General features: G+C 48.6%; 4 protein-coding genes across 4 annotated transcripts; 2 read left to right on the top strand and 2 right to left on the bottom strand.

Annotated features, from left to right (window-relative positions):
- Positions 1-449: 449 nt before the first annotated feature.
- Positions 450-5,171, bottom strand: LOC147971399 (uncharacterized). The gene is made up of 6 exons (XM_087523959.1): positions 4,680-5,171; positions 4,230-4,597; positions 4,072-4,154; positions 3,549-3,991; positions 917-1,190; positions 450-835 (listed from the first exon to the last, which is right to left on the bottom strand). Exons 1-6 carry the CDS (start codon positions 5,163-5,165, stop codon positions 450-452), a joined length of 2,040 nt encoding a protein of 679 aa, XP_087380085.1. The 5' UTR covers positions 5,166-5,171.
- A 1,873-nt stretch (positions 5,172-7,044) lies between these two features.
- Positions 7,045-7,755, top strand: LOC147971398 (uncharacterized). The gene has a single exon (XM_087523958.1). The coding sequence runs from the start codon at positions 7,045-7,047 to the stop codon at positions 7,753-7,755; it is 711 nt and encodes a 236-aa protein (XP_087380084.1).
- Positions 7,756-7,776: 21 nt separating this feature from the next.
- Positions 7,777-8,268, top strand: LOC147971397 (uncharacterized). Its single transcript, XM_087523957.1, has one exon. The coding sequence runs from the start codon at positions 7,777-7,779 to the stop codon at positions 8,266-8,268; it is 492 nt and encodes a 163-aa protein (XP_087380083.1).
- A 952-nt stretch (positions 8,269-9,220) lies between these two features.
- LOC125509028 (O-Glycosyl hydrolases family 17 protein) lies at positions 9,221-12,933 on the bottom strand. The gene is made up of 2 exons (XM_048673872.2): positions 12,407-12,933; positions 9,221-10,800 (listed from the first exon to the last, which is right to left on the bottom strand). Exons 1-2 carry the CDS (start codon positions 12,757-12,759, stop codon positions 9,675-9,677), a joined length of 1,479 nt encoding a protein of 492 aa, XP_048529829.1. The 5' UTR covers positions 12,760-12,933; the 3' UTR covers positions 9,221-9,674.
- Positions 12,934-22,597: the final 9,664 nt, after the last annotated feature.

Genomic DNA, 22,597 nt, shown 5'->3' with positions numbered 1-22,597 from the left:
CACAAGTACAACGTACGCTCCATCCCTATCTGCAAGGGCAACGAGGTGTAGGTCGACCGTGACCTTCTTCTCCGAGCTACGCCATAAATACAACGTGCACTCCATCCCTGTCCGCAGGGATGACGAAGCGCAGGTCGATTGAAGTCTCCACTTCAGGGCTACATCTCAAAGAGCAAATTACACGTGAAGGCAAATATAAGCATATTCAGAAATAAACCAAGTTCAGATAGATCCTAAAAGTTCCAGACGACGGATCAAAAGTATTCGAGCATCAAGCCCGAAGGAGTTTAACAGTTACACAATCACTCGGCATTTCGAGGCAAATAAAGGTGGAGCATAATGTTTTTCGGTCACGCGTCAGGAGAAGGACTGGCTGGGTCGCAGAAACTGTCAAGGTCTATGATGTTTGCAATACAGGTGGCAGCTTCAAGGAAAGTGTCCATGAAGGACTAGAAAGTGTGTCTCTTGGTGCTAGCAACCTTGAGTTCCGCCAGCTTGTCTTCTTTGACGTCTTTGCAGTGCACTCGGGCCAGGGACAACACGACGTCAGTGCCACAGCGAGCGGATGACTTCTTCCATTCTTGCACTCGGCCGGGGATTTGATTCAGTCGAGCCATCAGGGACTCGAGATCTTGGGATAGTTCCGCCTGAGGCCAGAGTTCAGCATCAAACCGAGTCATCGCCGCTTTCAGGCGGGCAAGATAAGTAACCGCGCTGTCCATGCGAGATTCCAACCGCAGCACATTCATCGCAACATCATCCTTGACTGGACAGTTTATGGGGTCAAGACCCGTCTCGACCCGCCCAGTTTCCACTTCAAAGTCTTGACATAACTCTGCACAGTCAAGTGAATGGTGAGTCGACAATATAATTAGACCTGACAGTCGACAGAAACAAGTCAGTCAACCATCAGTACCTTCAAGGTTTAAGACTAGCTTTGCAGCAAGCTGGCCCAGATAAGACTCCAACTCGCCCTTCTTAACTTTGAGGCTCCCAAACTCGTCAGTTAGCTTGTCCTTGTCCTTCTTCAGTCGCTCGACCTCCCGATTGGCATCAGAAACAGCAGTCTTCAGTTTGGAATTCTCTTCTTCTAGCTTGTCGACCGAAGCAAGCTTCTTGTCGGCAAGCGTAGTTTTCTCTCGTGCTTCCTTCTGTGCAGCAGCAAGATCCAGATCCTTCTTCTCCAAAGCCTACTTCATTTTCTCTAAAGAAATAGCATTCTTCAGACTGGATTGGAGTTGACGGTTTTCACTACGTACATCTGCTCGAGTGGAGTCACTCGGTTCAAAAAAACGGAAAGGAAAAGCGCCAGCAACAGTAAGATAAACAGTTCATGATCAGTGACCTCCCATGGCAGCTACTTCATCGCGAGCAGTCTTGAGATTCTTTTTGGCCAGTTCCAGATCAAGGTTGAGGCAGATTTGTTGCTGGTTCAGAGTTGAGCACCGAGATCACAAGATTTCTGCGGCCAACACATAAGACTTGTCAGTCGACTGAAATGAAAGACATCGCTGCGACAGCTACTCCAAGACTACCATCGAAAAAAAGAAGAGAGGTTCAGATTCTCAGACCACAGTCGACTGCTGATACGTCTCCAACGTATCTATCATTTTTGATTGCTCCATGCTATATTATCTACTGTTTTGGGAAATATTGGGCTTTATTATCCACTTTTATATTACTTTTGGGACTAACCTATTAACCGGAGGCCCAGCCCAGATTTGCTGTTTTATGCCTATTTCAGTGTTTCGAAGAAAAGGAATATCAAACGGAGTCGAAACGGAACGAAATCAACTGGAGAAGTTATTTTTGGAAGGAAACCTACCGGATAGACTTGGACCCTACGTCAGAAGATGAAGGAGGTGCTCACGAGGGTAGGGGTGCACCCACCCCCCTGGGGCGCGCCCCCTGCCTCGTGGCCCCCCTTCGGTCCACCAACGTACTCCTTTCACCCATATATACCTACGTATCGTAAAACTTCTAGGGAGCATAATAGATCGGGAGTTCCGCCGCCAGAAGCCTCCGTAGCCACCGAAAGCCAATCTAGACCCGTTCCGGCACCCTGCCGGAGGGGGCAATCCCTCTCCGGTGGCCATCTTCATCATCCCGGTGCTCTCCATGATGAGGAGGGAGTAGTTCTCCCTCGGGGCTGAGGGTATGTACCAGTAGCTATGTGTTTGATCTCTCTCTCTCTCTCGTGTTCTTGAGATGATACGATCTTGATGTATCGCGAGCTTTGCTATTATATTTGGATCCTATGATGTTTCTTCTCCCCTCTACTCTCTTGTAATGAATTGAGTTTCCCCTTTGAAGTAATCTTTTCGGATTGAGTCTTTAAAGATTTGAGAACACTTGATGTATGTCTTGTCGTGGATATCTGTGGTGACAATGGGATATCACGTGATTCACTTGATGTATGTTTTGGTGATCAACTTGCGGGTTCCGCCCATGAACCTATGCATAGGGGTTGGCACACGTTTTCGTCGTGATTCTCCGGTAGAACTTTGGGGCACTCTTTGAGGTCCTTTGTGTTGGTTGAATAGATGAATCTGAGATTGTGTGATACATATCGTATAATCATACCCACGGATACTTGAGGTGACATTGGAGTATCTAGGTGACATTAGGGTTTTGGTTGATTTGTGTCTTAAGGTGTTATTCTAGTACGAACTCTAGGGCTGTTTGTGACACTTATAGGAATAGCCCAACGGATTGATTAGAAAGAATAACTTTGAGGTGGTTTCATACCCTACCATAATCTCTTCGTTCGTCCTCCGCTATTACTGACTTTGGAGTGACTCTTTGTTGCATGTTGAGGGATAGTTATGTGATCCAATTATGCTATTATTGTTGAGGGAACTTACACTAGTGAAAGTATGAACCCTAGGCCTTGTTTCCTATCATTGCAATACCGTTTACGCTCACTTTTACCATTAGTTACCTTGCTGTTTTTGTAATTTCAGATTACAAATACCTTTATCTACCATCCATATTGCACTTCATCTCTTCGCCGAACTAGTGCACCTATACAATTTACCATTGTATTGGGTGTGTTGGGGACACAAGAGACTCTTTGTTATTTGGTTGCAGGGTTGCTTGAGAGAGACCATCTTCATCATGCGCCTCCTACGGATTGATAAACCTTAGGTCATCCACTTGAGGGAAATTTGCTACTGTCCTACAAACCTCTGCACTTGGAGGCCCAACAACGTCTACAAGAAGAAGGTTGTGTAGTAGACATCAACTGCCCGCAGTCAACTATGGTCTCGGGGACTACACCCAGTGGGTGCATTTAGCGTGCCTCCACTGGTTTTAATTCCACTCGGCATGGTCCGCCCAGCGCGAGTTGTAAAAAATAAAGTTCAGATTCTCAGACCACAGTCGACTGCCCGCGTTCAACTATGGTCTCAGGGACTACACCCAGTGGGTGCACTCAGAGTGCCCCCACTAGTTCAAAGATTCAGCTTGAGTCGACCCAAAGTGATTTATACAATTTCAAAACAGCCACACCCCAGTGGGTGATCAGACGAGAAATATGACCAACTAACCTGGACATTGGTTTGCAGAGCAGCTCCAGCATTGAAGGCCACCTGGCTGGCCTCATGCACCACTTTCATTTGCCCCATCACAAGATTTAACTGAAGAAGAGCTTCCTTGGCAGCAGTCGATGGGTCGTCCAGAGTCTGATACGCAGTAAAAAGCGATGTTGGCAGAGCAGTCGAAGCAGCTGCAGGATCTGAAGCGTGGAGTTGTATTGGTGCAGTAGAAGTCTGAGCAGCTGGTCCTGATGGACAACCAATCGACAGTGGGACAGCGAAGGTGACGTTGGTTCGAGCCGGATCTGTCGATTGCTCGACTGCCGCCCCAGGCGTCACGGTCGACTGAAGAACCTGGACCTCAGGCGCTTTCCCGCCCAGTTCCTTGTCTTTCCTCCTCCCCCTCAGCGATACATCTTCTTCATCATCCGGGAGCACAACAACGTCCCGTGGAACTGCAATAAACAGAGAAAGTCGTACGGATAGCTGACAAACAATCCAGTCGTCCAAATAAATTCGAATCGGGCAGACTTACTGGCTTTGGAGGTAGCTGCATCGTCGGTTTCCTCGTCGATCAGATTCTTGTCAATGTCTATGTCAGTCGCAGCTGAGGTCGGGCTGTAAAGGTTCATCATCCACTCGGTCAGAACAAAAAAGTCGGTCGGAACAAGAAAATACAGGAAGAACATTTACCCAGAAGCAACAGGAACGTCCATCTTGATTCTAGGCAAGGTCTTCCGAGCCTTCGAAGGATTGACCTTGGGCTGATTGGTGACCTTCTCAGCCAATTCTGGAGTCGGAGACCGAGCGCGTTTTTGAGATGGAGCACTCGATGCCACAACTTTACCACGCCTGCCCATGGGGTCATGGTGCTGCTTGGATCGACGTTCAGAACGAGGCGGTGAGTCAGCTACTTCCTCCTCGCCCGACTCATCGCTCTCATCTTCATCATCGTCGGCTGGTGACTCCCACTCGCCGCTCTCCTCCGCACTGTCCTCGCCCTCTTGGTCTTGCTCCAGAGCTTGTTCACCATTGGGCATTGAATACATCTCCGTGTAAATCTACAAGACAAGGAGCCGACTATAAGTCAGTCGGACAAACAGTCGGAAAACACATCTAAAAGCTCAGTTGAAATGGCCAAACCTTGTCTGGTTGGTTTCTGTCGCTGAAAGGGTTGACTCTCCTGGTGCCCCTGGGGTTGTCCTTGTTCCCGGTGATACCCCTCAACCACTCGGCCACTGTTTTGGCCTCCACCTCCTCCGGATGAACCCGAGCGGTATCACCAGCCCCGGAGTACATCCACATGGAGTGGTCACGAGCTTGGAGTGGTTGGATGCGCCGACTGAGGAACACCTCTAGTAGATCCATGCCAGTGACACCTTGGTTGATCAACTGAACCACTCTCTCGACGAGCATGTCTGTCTCCGCCTTCTCCGCGGCAGTCACTTTCAACGAAGATGGAGGTTGAACACGATCAAAAGAGAAAGGGGGAAGTCCAGTCGACTGGCCTGGCGTCACGATGTACTGGCAGTAGAACCAGGTCGACTGCCAACCCCTGACCGACTCCGGAAGAGTCATCGAGGGAAAAGAACTTCTTTTCCTCTTCTGAATACCCAGACCCCCACACATCTGGATAACATGGGTTTTCTCGTCGTTCGAGTTCGCTTTCTTCACTATTTGGGAGCGGATGGTAAAGATGTGCTTGAAAAGACCCCAGTGCGGTCGACACCCCAGGAAATTCTCGCACATGGATACGAACGCGGCAAGATACGTGATGGTGTTGGGAGTAAAATGATGGAGTTGGGCCCCAAAGAAATTCAAGAAACCCCGAAAGAAGGGGTGTGGAGGAAGCGAGAAGCCGCGGTCGACATGGGTGGCGAGCAGAACACACTCACCCGGTCGCGGTTGCGGTTCCGTTTCCCCCTCCGGCAGCCGCACAGACTCGTGGACGATCAGCCCTAGCTCGACCATATCGTCCAAGTCCTCCTGTTGAAGCGAAGATCGGATCCAATCTCCCTGGATCCAACCCGACGGCAGCCCCGAGCGCGATAAAGACCCCCGATTCGTCTTCCTGCTTTTCGCTGCCACCGTCGCCTTCTTCGCGCGTTCCAGCGCCGCCGTTCTCTCCTTCCCCATGGCGGCGGAGCGGTGGCGTCGAGAGTGGAGAATCCGGATGGGGTGAAGGAGCAAGAGGAAGAAGAAGGAGAATGGGCACGCACAGTGCGGATGCCTCGGTCTCGCCGCTTTTAAAGGCCCACTTCCGAGTGGCTGACGAGTGGGTCCGGGCGATCCTGTCAAATCTCTCAAACAGTCACGCACGGGATGCGTGGCGAAAAAGGTGGCGCGGAAATCGAAACGCCCTGTCTATCCACTCCGCTTACCACGGCACGTTCCGTCTGGCGCGCTCCTACCGAAATTTCGAATCCCGCAAAATCTGGGATCCTCGGCAACTGATTACGCCAAAGATTTCGCATCAAAGATGACACTCGACAAGCGACGTTATAAAAACCAATCGGTAATTGCTGAATCGATCAAGGCGGCTGAAACGAAGCCGAAAGTTCCAACACTGGCCTCCATTCAGAGATGAATTCTTGAGAAAGGCAAGAGTCAAGGCAAGATCAACTTCAACCTTCTTTTCACTCGGGCCTCAATCCATTCGGGGGCTAATGATGAGGACATAGACCTGGGGTAGGGTAATAGGCCTGACCTATACGTCCTACCTAAGGTCCTTGTCTTAGAAGCAAAGAAGTTCAAGAGTAAACAAGGTGGACCCAATAAAGGCGTCGAGTGCAATCCACACGACCCACCATTCACTCGGAGACTACTTCTTCTTCGAGTCACTCGACTATTCAACCACTCGACCATGTAAAAGACCACTCGACGTACAAGAAGACCTAAAGTCGTTCTGCACAGCAACGGTCAGGCATTTATTCGTATATTTAATAATCATTTGTAGCACTTTATTACAGACGTTACCTGTAACGCTCTCTCTTTATGAACATTGAACCCTGTGTAACAGAAGGGAGCTGGGGTCCTGGCGCACTCTATATAAGCCACCCCTCTCCTCTAGGACAAGGGTTCGCACCCCCTGTAACTCACACACATATAATCCAGTCGACCGCCTCTGGGCTCCGAGACGTAGGGCAGTTACTTCCTCCGAGAAGGGCCTGAACTCGTAAAACTCGCGTGTACAACTCCTTCATAGCTAGGATCTTGCCTCTACATTCCTACCCCCCCCCCCATTCTACTGTCAGACTTAGAACCACGACAATGCCCGTGCTTTGGCCGTAGTTTTGGCCGTCGATCGGAGGTTTGGCCGTTGCCGTCTTTGCCGGTCGCAAAGGGGAGACGACCGCCGACGACATACCACGGCGGCCTCGGCAGCTTCCGACGAGAGCTCCAGAGCGGCTAGTAGCCGACCAGCAACCACCCCTGCTGCGTCGAGGTGATCATCGCGGCCTCTTCGCCACCACGACCGCAAGGTGTTCGGCATTTTTCCCACAAAGGTATGGACAGTGGAGACGAGTTTTTCTTCCATCACTTCCTTTGTTCATCGGATGATTCATCGTCGGATGATGAAGATCTTGTGGTGGCTGCACTGGTCGTTCACGACCACATTCAACGGCAGCTTCCTCGGTACAGGGGGCCAGTCCCTGGCCGTGCTCCCAACCTGAACCGCAACAGGGAGAGAGGCCACGCCCTACTCTATGCCGATTACTTTGCCAACACCCCGCTCTTCAAGACGGATAAATTCCGTCGCCGTTTTCGAATGGCAAGGCATGTATTCAATCGTATCCGAGAGGGAGTGGTTGCTCATGACCCATACTTCGAGTGCAAGACGGATGCCCTTGGCAAGCTTGGATTCTCCTCTTACCAGAAATGCACCGCGGCCATCCGCATGCTTGCATATGAAATTCCAGGCGATCTGGTGGATGAGTATGTGCATATGAGTGAGATAACATGTCTGATGTCAATGTATAAGTTTTGCCAGGTTGTGATCGAGGTGTTTGGCCCAGAGTACTTGAGGCAGCCAACTGCCACTGATACAGAGAGATTGTTGGCGGCCAATGCAGCTAGAGGCTTTCCAGGCATGCTTGGCAGCATAGATTGTATGCACTGGGAGTGGAAGAACTGTCCATTTGCTTGGCAGGGCCAGTACAAGGGGCATGTCAACGGGTGCACTGTCATATTAGAAGCGGTGGCATCGCAGGATCTTTGAATATGGCATTCTTTCTTCGGCATGGCAGGTTCTCACAATGATATCAACGTGCTGCAGCGTTCTCCAGTCTTCGCGAGGCTTGCAGAAGGCCAGTCCCCACCTGTCAACTTTGAGATCAACGGCCACCAGTACAACAAGGGATACTATCTAGCAGATGGTATATATCCTCAGTGGTCAACTTTTGTGAAAACAATCTCGAAACCCCAAGGTGGGAAGAGAAAGAGATTTGCCCAAATGCAAGAAAGTGTTAGAAAGGATGTGGAACGTGCTTTTGGTGTGCTTCAATCCCGGTGGGGTATCGTTCGAAACCCTGCACTGTCATGGGATGAAAGGAAGCTTTGGGATGTGATGACTGCTTGTGTGATCATGCACAACATAATCGTCGAGGACGAGTGTGATGAGAGTATCTTCGACCAAGGATTTGATTATCAAGGTGAAAATATTAAGCCACTGCACCAAGACCCGGCCACATTTGAACAGTTTGCCCAATTCCACCATGAGATGCGTGATTGACACACTCATTTGATTCTTCAAAATGACTTGGTTGCGCACGTGTGGGATCACATTGACAACCAATAGATGTATTGATCCATTTTATGTTCAATTAAGACAATTTCGATTTGGTTGTAAAACTATTATAATTTTCAGACAAATATTTAGATTGTAAAACTAGTTTTAATGAAAATATGAACATTTTTGACCTTGACGGACAGAATGGGACAAAGGGATGACACGACCCCATCACCCTACCCAAACGAATAGAATTCAAACAAAACAGACGTCCGTTTCGGGTCGCGCGATGAAGTTGACCTAAGGCAGGTTCGAGGAGACCGTTTGGTCATGATATTACATCAGAATCAGCCGCCCGGAGCCTGACTGTACATGCTCTTAGACAACATGACTAGTCGACCCGGGGTCCACATGTGCTGCGATGTCAAGTCCAACATATACACTGCGGCAGTCGGCATATCAGTCGGTCCAAGTCAAGCAAAGCGGCTGGGCGGCATCTTATCACAAGTCGAGCCAGGCCATACACGGACGCATATATACTTACCACCACATCTCCTTGCGTTGCAAACACGTAGATCTCCCCTGAAAGCTCTGAACCGTGAAGCATATCAAGAGGGGAACACAGCAAACAAAACAGGAGGCATGAGGAGGAACACTCTCCTTGCCCTGGCGTCCTGGCTCATGCTGCTTCTGCTTGCGCTCTTCATCACAACCACCACTGCTTCACTGCGTAAGTCATGAGTTCAGGGTTCAGCTCTTCCCTCCTTTTTCTTTTCGACCTTGGTTAGTTAGACAGTCATGTCGTTGGCATGCTCACATCATCTTCATGGCTTCTTCTCTTTTTTGGCTGAGCTTCACCTTGCGCTCCGTTTCGTTTCAGCGTGCCAGTGCTGCTGGATCGTGGAGCATCCGACGAGGACCTGCGGCCACGCCTGCTGCGGCGACAACTGCTGCCCGCCCGCTCCACCGCCGTCGGCACGCTGAAAAAGGATGCCCAGGCTTGTTCATCGGAAGTAAAAATAAAAATAAAAATAATCCAGAGGGAATGATGTTGTACTCATACTTACCTGCTCTTCTGTGAGCATGTAATGGTCTCTATAACTTTCCAGCAATAAACATCCCTTGGCTCCTTCAGACTGACTACTTCATTCAGGTGCTACATCAAATCAAAACTACTCACCACTTGTCCTCTAATCTAAACTAGTGCAGCAAGTATTACTACTGGCAGATAGAAATTTAAACAATAAATTAATCTCCATATATGACTAAAATTGTCTTCTTCGCTAATCTTACGATAATCTAGGGCTCATAATCTAGGATTCATATCTAGTCATCTAGAAGTCAAGCGTACAAGCTAGTAGTATTTCACAAAGGCACGCCTATCATGCCCCAATAGATCATTTCAACCATCAGGCAGAGCTCATCATCCTAAGGTACATGAACAACCACAAAGCGAAAATCGACACCCCACAGAAGACCCCACAGCAATTGCCACAAGAGGCAGCCGCAGAGCTCTTGCTATCATCGATGCCAACAAGAAAGCGGCATTCACCCATAGATGGATCAAGGAAAGTTATCAGCCCATGCCCATCAAAATCACAGCTCTTGGCATCCTGCTTCTGCATCTGGTAGTAGCTGTTGAAAGCAAAGGAGACGTTGCCCTTCTCCCCGATGCCGTTGCACGACCCTCCGTAGTAGAGGGTGGTGCAATCCGCCATGTCGCAAGCAAGCTTCAGGTGAGTTGACGCGTTGTCGAGGCTCTGAGCCGGGTTCGCGACGCACCACCGCGACGGAAGATAGGGCACCTCTTTAGCATTCTTCAGCACCGGGTTGCCTAACCCAAGGTTTAACGGGTACTTGGCCTGCCCATCAAAAGAGAAGATCCCCCAGTGTCGCTCAAAGTTTCCAGGTAGGGTACTCTTCTGCTCCTCATCAAGAAGGCCAAAAAGATAGACATCAGCTGGGGGTACACCAGGGCGGAGGGGAGTCCCTTTGTTGCTCATGATACGGTTGATGAGCCCTTGGTTGAATGCCCTTGCTGCAGTCAAGTTTGCACTTGGTGCTCCCTGAGTCGGCCAACCCACCTCACCAATTGCAATGGGTAGTTGCCCGTAGCCGAGTTTACCCAGAGCAGAAATCAACGTGTCGAAATTGCCGTCGAAAGCATTGTAGTACACGTTGGAGCCATCTACAAGTGGATGAGTTGATCCCTCAAAGAAGGCATAATCTTCTGGGAAGTCGGAATTCTGGTAAAGACTGAGGAATGGGTAGATATTGACCACGAACGGAGCTCCATTTGAACTGAGATAAGCGGCGAGCTGGGTCATTATCTGGGTCAATTCAGTCCTGAACACTCCTTGCGACGGAACGGCGCCCTCATATGCGTCGGCGTTGCACGGGACTACTAGCTTCACGTAGCTAGCAAGATTAGCCTTCACCAGTGATTGCTGAATGTTTGCCATTGCTGGAATAACGTATGACAGAAATTGACCCTGGTAGCTTGTCAGAAATGGCTCATTTCCCACAGCAATATACCTGTATCAAATTTGTAAATTATTAATTCTCGACGCAGTCAACAAGTATGGAATAGTAAAAAACCGAATAGTCATGTGCCCATAAATGGATAAAAGGATAAATGATGTCACCCAGGACTACAAAGATCTTCTTTTTTTTTGCGGGGAAGGACTACAAAGATCTTATTCACTATTGTACATGAAATTTGGCAAATTAAAACACAGAGACTATCACACATGCAAGTTTTTATCTACGACACCATCATAACTTAGCGCAACATTATTGTAACCTAAATTAGCAAATCTTCTGAATCCAAATCCGTGATCAGTGAAAAACAAAGAGTATCCAATGACAGAAATAATTGGACAATCTAAATTACTTGAAGGCACTCAAGTAGAATTTCTGATAATTTTTTCGATGTTGCCATGCTAGCAGCAGACAGGGATTATTAACAGAAAGCTGAGTACAATTGTTCCCGGGATTACATAGCCTAAAGCAGAATTTGATCACAGTGTGGTATTGCACTTGTTCATTTAATCTTTCAATGTAATGTACTCCCTCTGTCCCATAATGTAAGACGCTTTTTGACACTATACTAGTGTGAAAAAACATCCTACATTATGGGACGGAGGGAGTACAAAGTAAGGATAGTCTTCAAATAGGATAATGACGATTAGCAAGCATGTCATCAGACTAAATCTAGGGCTCACATCAACCCCGGCGACTTAAAAAGATATCCATGACATATTTTTGACTACTCATATATGGGTATACCCTTCCACACACATATAGAATCCACCTTGACTGAGTATGGAGTTACCATTTGTATTGAAAGGTACTTCCAAGTTCCAACAACATACCCACCCTCATCTTTAAATATAGAATATCTTATCTGATTTTGAAACTTTGATAGATTTAAATATAGAATATCTTATCTGTGATACTGACTCATAGTTTACAGCTGATGTTTATTAGTATCAAATATGCAATACTCATGGCAGGTGATTCAGCGCACCTAAAGTAATCGTTTGGGTTGGAACAAGTAGGCTATGGGTATAGCCTTAGTAATGACTTAAAGTCCAAACGTACATTATAATCAATCAAGAAAAACAACAGATTTTGCCGTTAATGTACCCTAAAGCAAATATTTCAGGAACAAAAGAGAGTACTACATTTTCAAGAGAAGCCTCTACAAATTACAAATGAAGAGAATGCCTACTTATTATTGGAAAGAAATGACTTACTTATCAAGTTATCCACGAAAACAATGAACTGAGCATTGACAAGTAGAAACAAATATATAATGCCGGGCATCAAATTGCAGATTGAAGCAATATATTTGCTAAAAGCAAGAACAACACATCAGCATTTCGATTGAACTAAGCAGCTCCTGAGCAAATGCGAACAAATTAAATCAAGTCGGCACCAGATTCCCTTTTCCACTCGAGCTACATACAGATACCACGACCCCATTTCTCCAACAGAAAGAATAACCTCAAATAATGAATTCTACATTTCCCTCTCAAGTAACAGGAATCCCGAAATAATAATAATCACTGATGCTAAAATGCTTCACGGCGAGAGATCTCAAGAAAAATCGCCAAGCCAAGCGCCGGGACTCACTCACCGGATGTCGACGCCGCCGCCGCGGCCGACGTAGCGCGAGACGTTCTGCGCGACCCAGGCGTCGGCGGCCGCCGGCGACCCCGCGATGCCGGCGAGCTCGCCGTTGGTGAGGCCGACCATGACCTCGATGCCGCTGCGCGCGAGCGCGCGCAGCACGCCGGCGTCGGCGTCGAAGAGCTTGACCTTCCCGATCCGGTTCGCGCGCAGGAGGTCCACCACCACCGCCGGCGGCGCGCGGTGCGACGACAGGGTGCCCCAGTTGACCCCCACGGCCGCGTCGGCCGCCAGCAGCCGCCGCTCCCGCGCGCACGACAGCGCCAGGACGACGGCCAGGAGCGCCGCCCAGGCGGCCATCGCGGGGCCTGGATCCGCGGGGTGGCAAGCTGCCCGCGAGTGGTTTCTTGGATGTTGTGAGCTCCGCGGCGGGATTTGGGAGTTGGTGGTGGTTGAGAGGAGGACGAAGATAGTGGGAGTGAGCTGAAGCTCTGGGGTCTGGGGCTGGCTAGTGTGAGGTTGAAGCTTCGAGAGTGGAAAAGGTGGGTGAAATCTGAAAGGACCAGAGAAGGGCAAATAGGTCAATATACAACATTGTCAGGTAAATAGTGCGAGCGTGGCAGGGTTGACATAGGCCTACAGAGCCGTTGGATCAGGAAGATCGAGGACTCGGGTTTAGGCCAGCCGCGCCCCAACAGCCCAGGCCTTTTTTTTGCCGTTCGTGTCTAAAAAAATAGGCAGTCATATTTCCAGAAGCACGTTTTTGGCTGGTTTGAATTGAAACTAGTGTTGGTGGACCCAGACCGAACTCGATGCGCTGGGGGCGCCGGAAAAAGCGGTTTTGACGTAAATGCGGATAGGTCAGCCGAGTCAGCGAGACGCCGCTTCGTCGTCCTCATCGCCTCGGTTCCCGCGGGAATCAATGCCAAGGATGTCGCGTTGCCGCGCCGGTCAGCCTCCATTGATGCCTCATGGGCGGCGCAGTGAAGACGCTATCGACGCGCGTCCCGCCCACTCCCGCCACGCGTCGCCCGACATGCAGGCTCTCACCGCCTCGCTTCGGCTATAAAAGTTGGCCTCCCCGCCGGTGAACGCCACAACCACGACAACTCGCCTCGTCTCACCACAGAAGCACCCCCCCCTCCCTCTTTCCGCCGACGAGCAATGGCTGAGTGGTACCCCGGCGACGCCGCGGCGGCGAACGGCTTCGGCCGGCGCCATCTCCACGAGGACGAGGCGCGCCTCCTCTCCAAGGCCGACCATCCGGCTCCCCCGAACATGCGTGTGCCGGGGGCGTGGAAGTTGAGCACCGGCTGCGTCCCGGTGCCACCGGTGCCCGAAGGGGCTGCACGGCGGGTCGAGATCGCCCGCATCCGCTCGTCGCTGACGGAGGAGCAGCGGAACGAGCCGAGGTACGCCGCCGACAGACACACACCGTGGACGATGTACTTCGAGCGCCGCCGTGAAGACCAGACCGCCTCAGTGGCGCCGAGTGCATGAAGCTCATTTGTGATGTCAGTGAGGTGATCAAACGTCAGCTGAACATTCTCATTGTCATTTCTCTTGAAGCGGTTGAAGAGGTTGTGCAGAACACTAATCCTTAAGTCTCTCTGGGTTGAGACACCTTCGTTGACCTTGGAGAGCCAGTCCCAGACTAGGTTCGCAGTTTTCAGAGCACTCACACGACCATACTGTCCTCTGGTCAGATGACCACAGATGATATTCTTGGCAGTAGAATCCAGTTGAATGAACTTCTTGACATCAGCAGGGATGACACCTTCACCGGCCTTGGGGCCGTTCTTGACGACATACCAGAGGTCGACATCAATGGCTTCAAGATGCATGTGCATCTTATTCTTGCAGTAGGGGTAATCAGTGCCATCGAAGACAGGGCACGCATCGGAGACTTTGATTATCCCTGTAGTCAACATAGCTAAAACTTCAGGTGGTTAAACCGAATCACACAGAACAAGGGAGCACCTTGCTTTGATACCAATTGAAGGTGCTAGTTATCGACTAGAGGGCGGGGGGTGAATAGGCGATTTTATGAAAGTCTTCAAAACACGGGGGCTTTGAAGACAAACAGTAGAAATGAACCTATTGATATGTAGCGGAAGGTAGACTACACTAGACAAGCCATGGTCAAGTAAGCAATGAAGTGAAAGCATGAAGACTATCAGCAGCTAGGTAGTATGGATCGGGATGGAAGATAGTATGAAGCCAAACAACAACAGTCTTCACACAGTGAAGTCAATCAGATCATGCATACATATCCAGCTACAAATTATCAACAAAACAATGCAAATCCGTCAAGTGATGTACAATATTAACAACTTACTTGTTGGGTGACTTTCACACCACTAGGCCACCGTGCGATGAGTTGCCTCAAGTGGCAGCAATACTATGACAAGGCCTCTTGGCTGGTGTACCATCGATGGTTGAGGGACTTTATTTCACAGTTGTGGATGACTGCGCCGGAGTAGGGAGCCAAATGCGTGTGTTCATGAAACAAAGTGTGAATGTTGGCCCAAAAAGTTGTGCACTTTTGCTCCGTGCCATGGATCGGATCAAGGCTAGTGGTCAAACATGCATAGCACAACAGCTCATCCTCCTACATATTGAAGCTTTCTCCTCTACCCATCTTCTTTGGATCACCAGCGAAATCATCCGGATCATCGTCCTCGTCGTCCTCCTCCTTCTGCCACTATGTGTCCGCACCCAGCTGGGTGTAGGTGTCAGACTGGGTGTAGTCATGTTGCGTGCTCAACTGGATATAGGCGCTGGACTAGGTGTAGCCCTGCTACGTGCCCGGCTATGTGTAGGTGCCAGACTGGGTGGGCTCCTAGTCATTCACCTGACCGTCCTCATAGCAACCTCCTCCTTCACCTCCCTCATGGATGATCTCGAACATCTTCCTGTCCATGTCGTCGTACATAGGCTCTCCCGCTTTTGGCATACCTGTGAATAGCGTGTGGGCACCCATCTGCTCCATGCCCATTGTTCGTGTCTGGACAAGCTGCGCCGATGAACACTATGAGAAAAGTAGCAGCGCCATGTTGACATTAACGATGAAAGGCACTTTGTCGGGTGGCAGCTGTCGTGGACTTCCTACTTGAAAGTGCTAGTTATCGACTAGAAGGGGGTGAATAGGCGATTTTTATGGAAGTCTTCAAAACATGGGGGCTTTGAAGACAAACAGTAGAAATGAACCTATTGATATGCAGCGGAAGGTAGACTACACTAGACAAGCCATAGTCAAGTAAGCAATAAAGTGAAAGCACGAAGACTATCAGCAGCTGGTAGTATGGATCAGGATGGAAGATAGTATGAAGCCAAACAACAACAGTCTTCACACAGTGAAGTCAATCAGATCATGCAAGCAGGCAATGACTTCACGAAGACAAACAGTAAGTAAAGAGAGGTAAAGGATAGAAACAGTTGCTTGGTGAGGACAAGGATTTGTTGGACCAGTTCCAGTTGTTGTGACAACTGTACGTCTGGTTAGGGAGGCTGAGATTCAACTGAAAAGACCGCATCTTCACCTTATTCCCCTTGAGCTAAGGACACACAGTCCTCACCCAATCACTTTGGTAAGTCTTCAAGGGAGACTTCCAAACCTTCACAGACTTCGTTCACTGGCGATCGACAATGAGTCTTGGATGCTCAGAACATGATGCCTAAGCGATTGGAGGATTCACAGTCCTCAAGTGTAACAAGTCTTCAGATCACGCAAACAGAAAGACTTCAGTGATGCCTAACACTCTTTGGCCTGGGTGTTTAGGGCTTTGTCCTCACAAGGATTTCTCTCTCAAAAGCTTTGGAGGTGGGTTGCTCTCAAACGACAAAAGCCTGCACTAACTCTGAGCAGCCACCAATTTATGGTGTAGGGGTGGGCTATTTATAGCCAGGAGGCAACCCGACCTAATTTGTTCGAAATGAACCTGGGTCACTAAGGAACTGACACGTGTCCAACGGTCAGATTTCAAACACACGCGACAGCTTGACTTGGGCTACAAGTAAAGCTGACTTATCCAGCTCTGGATAAGATTTGCTCTCATTGTCTTCGGTCGGAGACATAGGATTTGGTTGAGCATCACTTCAGTCACTCTGACTTTGTTCACTTGGGCCCCACTTAATAGTATGGTGGTTCCTATGACTCAACAAAAAAGAAAAGGAAAGTACGAAACAACTATGTCTTCGCAATCCATAGTCTTCATGCGATGTCTTCTCATGCCATAGTCTTCAATGTGAATCTCTTCACAGACCACCATTATCTTCAATGTCTTCACACATTTTTAGGGGTCATCTCTGGTAGGTAAACCGAATCAATGAGGGACTACTACCCGTGTTATCCTGCAATTCTCACAAACACATTAGTCCCTCAACCAAGTTTGTCGTCAATACTCCAAAACCAACTAGGGTGGCACTAGATGCACTTACAATCTCCCCCTTTTTGGTGATTGATGACAAACTGGTTGAAGTTTTCAACGGGGATAAAAGTATGTGAAAATTTAGAGATTTAAGGCATTGTCTTCATAAGTAGAAAAACGGCTCCCCTAAAGATGTGCATATAAGTAGTTTGCTCTTGAATGCAAATGCACATGGCGGGTTTTACTTGTGGAGATCCTCTTCAACATATGAAGACAATTCATCATGCATATAAGGATATAACAAAGATAATGACATGCACAATGAAAAATGGATGTCTGCGGAATGACTTCATGTGGAATTTATCATCGCATCACAGAGTGGCAGACAAGGTAGCAGACGACCATCAAGTTTAAGTGTTGCAACCCAAAGAACCAAATGTATCAAAAACGAGAGTTGTAACCACTTAGCAACAAAAATAGCAACCACCCATATGGACCTGCTTGAAGACTATCAACTCATATGAATCTCCCCCTTTTGTCAGTAAGGACCAAAAAGTTTTGAAGACATAGAGCATCTACTCGTTCCCATCAGGAGTAGATGAAGGTGTAGGGTCGACATTGGAGTTCGGTGGTGCAGAGGGGCCTGGTGCAGTGCCGAGACGCAGTGAAGCCATGGCTGGTGAAGTGGCATCGTCTTCTTCTTCGACGACTCTCGCAACAATAGTTGCAGCCGAAGATGAATACTCAGACTCTTCAATGGGTGGAGTTCGACACCAGCTTGCATTGCGAGGAGGAGTGGAGTCAAATTTGAAACCCTCAGTGAAGCCATCTTCGCGAAGATCTTCTTCAGGGAATAGAAGTGTGAGACTCTTCCAGGACCTCCTACAGGCTTCATGGGCAACAAATGAGTTAATGGTGGCCAAGTTTCTGATGTGATTGACGTCCACCAAGATGCTCTACATCTGACGCTTTAGCCAGTCATGGTGCTTATCTTGTTTCTGATGCAAGGCCACAAGAAGCTCTCGGTCATTGAGCACACGAGATCGCTTCCGAGGCCTTTGAGCAATGGTGCTTTCAGTGGCATCAGTAGTCGCACGATGAGGTGCACGTGTATTGCCAGCCAGAGGATAGACACGAGTTGCATCAAGGACTCCCTTAATTGGTTGCGTGAAGCTTTGGCGATCAATGTTATGAAGATAAAGTGGCTCCTTGGCAGGCTCAGGGTAGATGGCTTCGACAGACATATCAACCTCAGGCAAGAAGATAAGATGGTTGCGCGCAGAGGGCTGATAGTTGACAGAAGAGTGAAGCTTGATTAAGCGCATCACCCATGGAGCATAAACTTTAGGCCAAATAGATCAATTCCAGATGCAGCAAGTTGCCTGATGAAGAAATCTTGAGCATTGAAACTGATGCCATTGAGAATATAGAACACCGATGTCTTCATCGTGCCTTCAAGCTTGGCTGCAGGAGAATGTCCTTTGATGGGCCATAGAGTTTGCCTTGCAATGTGATAAATGGTTCGGGGCAGATACTCGAGGTCTTCGACAAAGAATTCCTTAGGATATTCAGCATCTTATGGCAGTGGCTTCATCATGCTGAGCATCTGACTCATGTTGGGCTCAGGCTTCTGAAATATGCTCTCCAATGCATTCCTGTGTAGCTGACAACCAGGTTCATAGAACTCACCTGGAGTGGGCAGGAAAGTAAGCTCGATGATATCTTGAGCTTTGGCTTCATGGTGCACATCACCTGTCATCCACTCAAGGACCCAAGTCTTCGGATCCCTGTTGTAGCCACGAATGTGAAGAGTAGCATAGAACTGTGACAGAAGCTCTTCATTCCAATGCTCTTTGTCAGTGACAAGCTGCAGAAGGCCGACATCTCTGAAACAGTCTAGAGCTTCTTCCAAGCAGGGCAGTCTAGCAATGGCTTCACAATCCAGACGCATATGAGTAATAACTGCGCTGCGGAAAGCTCCAGAAGCAATCAGATGAGATCTTTGGCTTCGAGTACGGGTTCTTGGCACTGTCAAAGAATGTGTTGTGTTCCCTAAAGCTGCTTACACTGAACGATCCTGGCAATGTTGCAGCACCGGAACCTTGGTAGTCTGGGCTTTGGCTTCTGGACCTGAGGCCTGTGCTCCACATGGTATTCATATTGTGGTCCGGGAGCAGTGGGAGGAACCAGAACAGGCCATCTACAGTGACAGGTTGGCCGCGATCAAATGTCTGCTCAATAGTGTGAGGCCTTGGGGGTGGAACTGCAGCTTCGGCATTGACTGTGGCTTCAGGTTGCACACTAGCTTCAGGTGCAACATTAGCTTTAGGCGCCATAATATTTTCAGCCATGACAACGTCATTGGCTTCAACAGTGTTGTTTGGGGCTGCCTTAATGTTTTCAACCTCCTCTTCAATAACAGGAGGGTCAGGCACTGACACGTTCTCTTCGAGAACAATTTCTTGAGTGACTGGGGGTGTGGCAACTCTTTCTTCTCTTCTTTCTTCTTCGGCTGATGTAGCCGGAACGTCTTCAACAGCTTTGGCTTCAGACTAAGAGACATTCACAGTAGGAGTGGCTTTAGGAAACACTACGCGTGCTACTGAGATTTGTTGCACTTCTCCCTCTAGAATGCTCAACATGATGACCTGTGGCCTAGGGCCTTTGCAAAGCCTGTGGAATGCGGGAGACGCCTATGGTGATGGAGTGGTCTGGACCATGTAGTCGTCGTCAAGTACCGGAGTGGTGACTTGAGGTGGTGGAGTACTGGGTATGTCTTCATTACTTGGGGTCTCTTTTTGAGGGTGATCAGCCCACGAAGCATCCTGAGCAATTGGCGTCATGGGACGACCAATGCTGATGAGTTCGCTGTTCATGAGAACAGGCGATGATACCGGTTGGTGCTTGGTCTGAGGAAGGACTTCATCATCTTCTACATTGTCTTCACGATCAACGTCTTCAGCTGTGATGGGGTCAACATCTGGTACTTCTTCGTCTTTAGGAGCCTCTGGGGTAGTAGGCTCGTGAACTACAAGTTGACGCTCTTGGTTGTAGGAGGCAGGACGTGCAACTGAGATGGGCTCAACAACAAGTGGCTTTGTGGCAGCAGCAGCAGTACTCTCTTTCTTTGAAGACTTAGTCTTCTTCTTCTGGGATGGAGCATCATCAGAAGCATCCTTGTTCTTGCGCTTCCTGGCTTCGTCTTCAGCTGCCCTAGTCTTCTTCAGTTATGAAGCTGTTGAGGGGACCTTAGGCTTCAAGCCTGTCATGCTGGCAGGGAAGACAATGCTAGGTGCTTCCTGCCTTGGTGCTTCAGTGCGTGCCACAGCATACTTCTTCTTCTTTTCGGCAGCCATTCTGGGGTCGATACCAGGACGCCCCAGAGCCTTGCATTTCTCAGCCTCATTGTGTGAATTAACACATTTCTCGGTGAAGTATTTCATCCGCTCTCTTGAACCTTTAGCTTCCTCGCACTTATTGTGAAACTGCTCCTTGAGCTCATTCATCATCACCTTGAAGCTTTGAACTTCTGCCACACTGAGCTTTGCCATGTTTTTCTTGAACTGCGCCTTTTCATAATTGATTTTGTTCTTCAGCTCAACGATTTTCTGAGCCATGGCCAGTTCATTAGCAATGGCTCCGTGGAAGGTGACGCTAATTGATACGTCTCCGTCGTATCTACTTTTCCAAACACTTTTGCCCTTGTTTTGGACTCTAACTTGTATGATTTGAATGGAACTAACCCGGACTGACGCTGTTTTCAGCAGAATTGCCATGGTGTTGTTTTATGTGCAGAAAACAAATATTCTCAGAATGACCTGAAACTCCACGGAACATCTTAGAAAAAATAATAAAAAATCCTCGCCAAAGATGAAGACCAGGGGGCCCACACCCTGTCCACGAGGGTGGGGGGCGCCCCCCTCTAGGTCGCGCCCCCTACCTCGTGGGCCCCCTGGATGCCCTCCGACGCCAACTCCAACTCTATATATTTGCTTTCGGAGAGAAAAAATCATAGAGAAGAAATCATCGCGTTTTACGATACGAAGCCGCCGCCAAGCCCTAAAACCTCTCGGGAGGGCTAATCTGGAGTCCGTTTGGGGCTCCGGAGAGGGGGATTCGTCGCCATCGTCATCATCAACCATCCTCCATCACCAATTTCATCATGCTCACCGCCGTGCGTGAGTAATTCCATCGTAGGCTTGCTGGACGGTGATGGGTTGGATGAGATTTATCATGTAATCGAGTTAGTTTTGTTAGGGTTTGATCCCTAGTATCCACTATGTTCTGAGATTGATGTTGCTATGACTTTGCTATGCTTAATGCTTGTCACTAGGGTCCGAGTGCCATGATTTCAGATCTGAACCTATTATGTTTTCATGAATATATGTGAGTTCTTGATCCTATCTTGCAAGTCTATAGTCACCTACTATGTGTTATGATCTGGCAACCCCGAAGTGACAATAATCGGGACCACTCCCGGTGATGACCATAGTTTGAGGAGTTCATGTATTCACTATGTGATAATGCTTTGTTCCGGTTCTCTATTAAAAGGAGGCCTTAATATCCCTTAGTTTCCAATAGGACCCTGCTGCCACGGGAGGGTAGGACAAAAGATGTCATGCAAGTTCTTTTCCATAAGCACATATGACTATATACGGAATACATACCTACATTACATTGATGAATTGGAGCTAGTTCTATGTCACCCTATGTTAATGACTGTTACATGATGAACTGCATCCGGCATAATTATCCATCACTAATCCGGTGCCTACGAGTTTTCCATATACTGGTTCTCGCTTATTTACTTTCCCGTTGCTACTTTTACAATCACTACAAAATACCAAAAACATTACTTTTGCTGTCTTTACTTTTGTTGCCGCTACCACCACTATCATATTACTTTGCTACTAAACACTTTGCTGCAGATACTAAGTTTCTAGGTGTGGTTGAATTGACAACTCAACTGCTAATACTTGAGAATATTCTTTGGCTCCCCTTGTGTCGAATCAATAAATTTGGGTTGAATACTCTACCCTCGAAAGCTGTTGCGATCCCCTATACTTGTGGGTTATCACTAATGTCCACTGGCAGCTGAAGATCATCGATGCTTATGCTCTGGTCGCTGAACCATTCATCAATGAAGTTGTTCAAAATGTCAACGTCAAAGAGAGGCAGATCATTAAAGATCTCCGCCTCTTGCTTGCTCTTGATCAGAAGCTCAAGGGCATCATCACCAAGCTCGTCATCGCTGGACAGATCAATGGTTTCATCTTCGTTCCGCAGAACGGCAAAAGGTGTAAGTTCATGCCCAGAAATCTTCATGGGCTTCTTCTTCTTGGGCTTCTTCGTCTTCTTGGAGACACGAGAAATATCTTCAGATTGCACACTGGGTTCAGGAGGTGCAGTGGCCAATGGCTTCGCACATGAAGCTTTTGGTGCGGCAGGGGGCTTCGAAGACTTAGACTTCTTGGGCTTCTGCTTTGGTGGTGCTGGCGCATCTTCAGAATCTGCGTCGTCAGCTGAGTGGTCCATGGTAGCCCCCTGTACAGTTAGGTAAGTGATGAGGCCTTAGAGGTTGTAGAAGGGGCCAATTTCATTGGGATTGGCATCACGTGTGCCATCAGCCCTTGGTGCAGACGGGCCAGGGTTGAAATTGAGTCCCAGGTCGTTCTTGTTCTTTGCAGCAGACTCCTTTGCAAACTGGAAGTTGCGCGTGAAGAGATTGTCTTCACGACACCACAACAAAGATGATGGGTTGGCATTTTCGGGCTGTGGCCCTTGGAGCATGCACGGATAGAAACCTTGAACAATGGCTTCGGGCTTGG

Source organism: Triticum urartu, chromosome 5A (assembly GCF_056163025.1).
Source record: "Triticum urartu cultivar PI428250 chromosome 5A, HENAU_Tu73, whole genome shotgun sequence".
Lineage (NCBI taxonomy): Eukaryota > Viridiplantae > Streptophyta > Magnoliopsida > Poales > Poaceae > Triticum > Triticum urartu.
The sequence above is the reverse complement of the archived record's forward strand: the minus strand, read 5'-3'. Positions and strand labels throughout refer to the sequence as shown.

Excerpts from the sequence above, each read along its gene's own strand:
- LOC147971399 (XM_087523959.1), bottom strand. The coding sequence starts at position 5,165 with ATGTGTGGGGGTCTGGGTATTCAGAAGAGGAAAAGAAGTTCTTTTCCC. Across the intron at positions 4,598-4,679 it reads ACAGAAACCAACCAGACAAG|ATTTACACGGAGATGTATTC; the intron begins GTTTGGCCATTT and ends CTTGTCTTGTAG. Across the intron at positions 4,155-4,229 it reads GACGTTCCTGTTGCTTCTGG|CCCGACCTCAGCTGCGACTG; the intron begins GTAAATGTTCTT and ends GAACCTTTACAG.
- LOC125509028 (XM_048673872.2), bottom strand. The coding sequence starts at position 12,759 with ATGGCCGCCTGGGCGGCGCTCCTGGCCGTCGTCCTGGCGCTGTCGTGC. Across the intron at positions 10,801-12,406 it reads GGCGGCGGCGTCGACATCCG|GTATATTGCTGTGGGAAATG; the intron begins GTGAGTGAGTCC and ends AATTTGATACAG.
- LOC147971398 (XM_087523958.1), top strand. The coding sequence starts at position 7,045 with ATGGACAGTGGAGACGAGTTTTTCTTCCATCACTTCCTTTGTTCATCG.
- LOC147971397 (XM_087523957.1), top strand. The coding sequence starts at position 7,777 with ATGGCAGGTTCTCACAATGATATCAACGTGCTGCAGCGTTCTCCAGTC.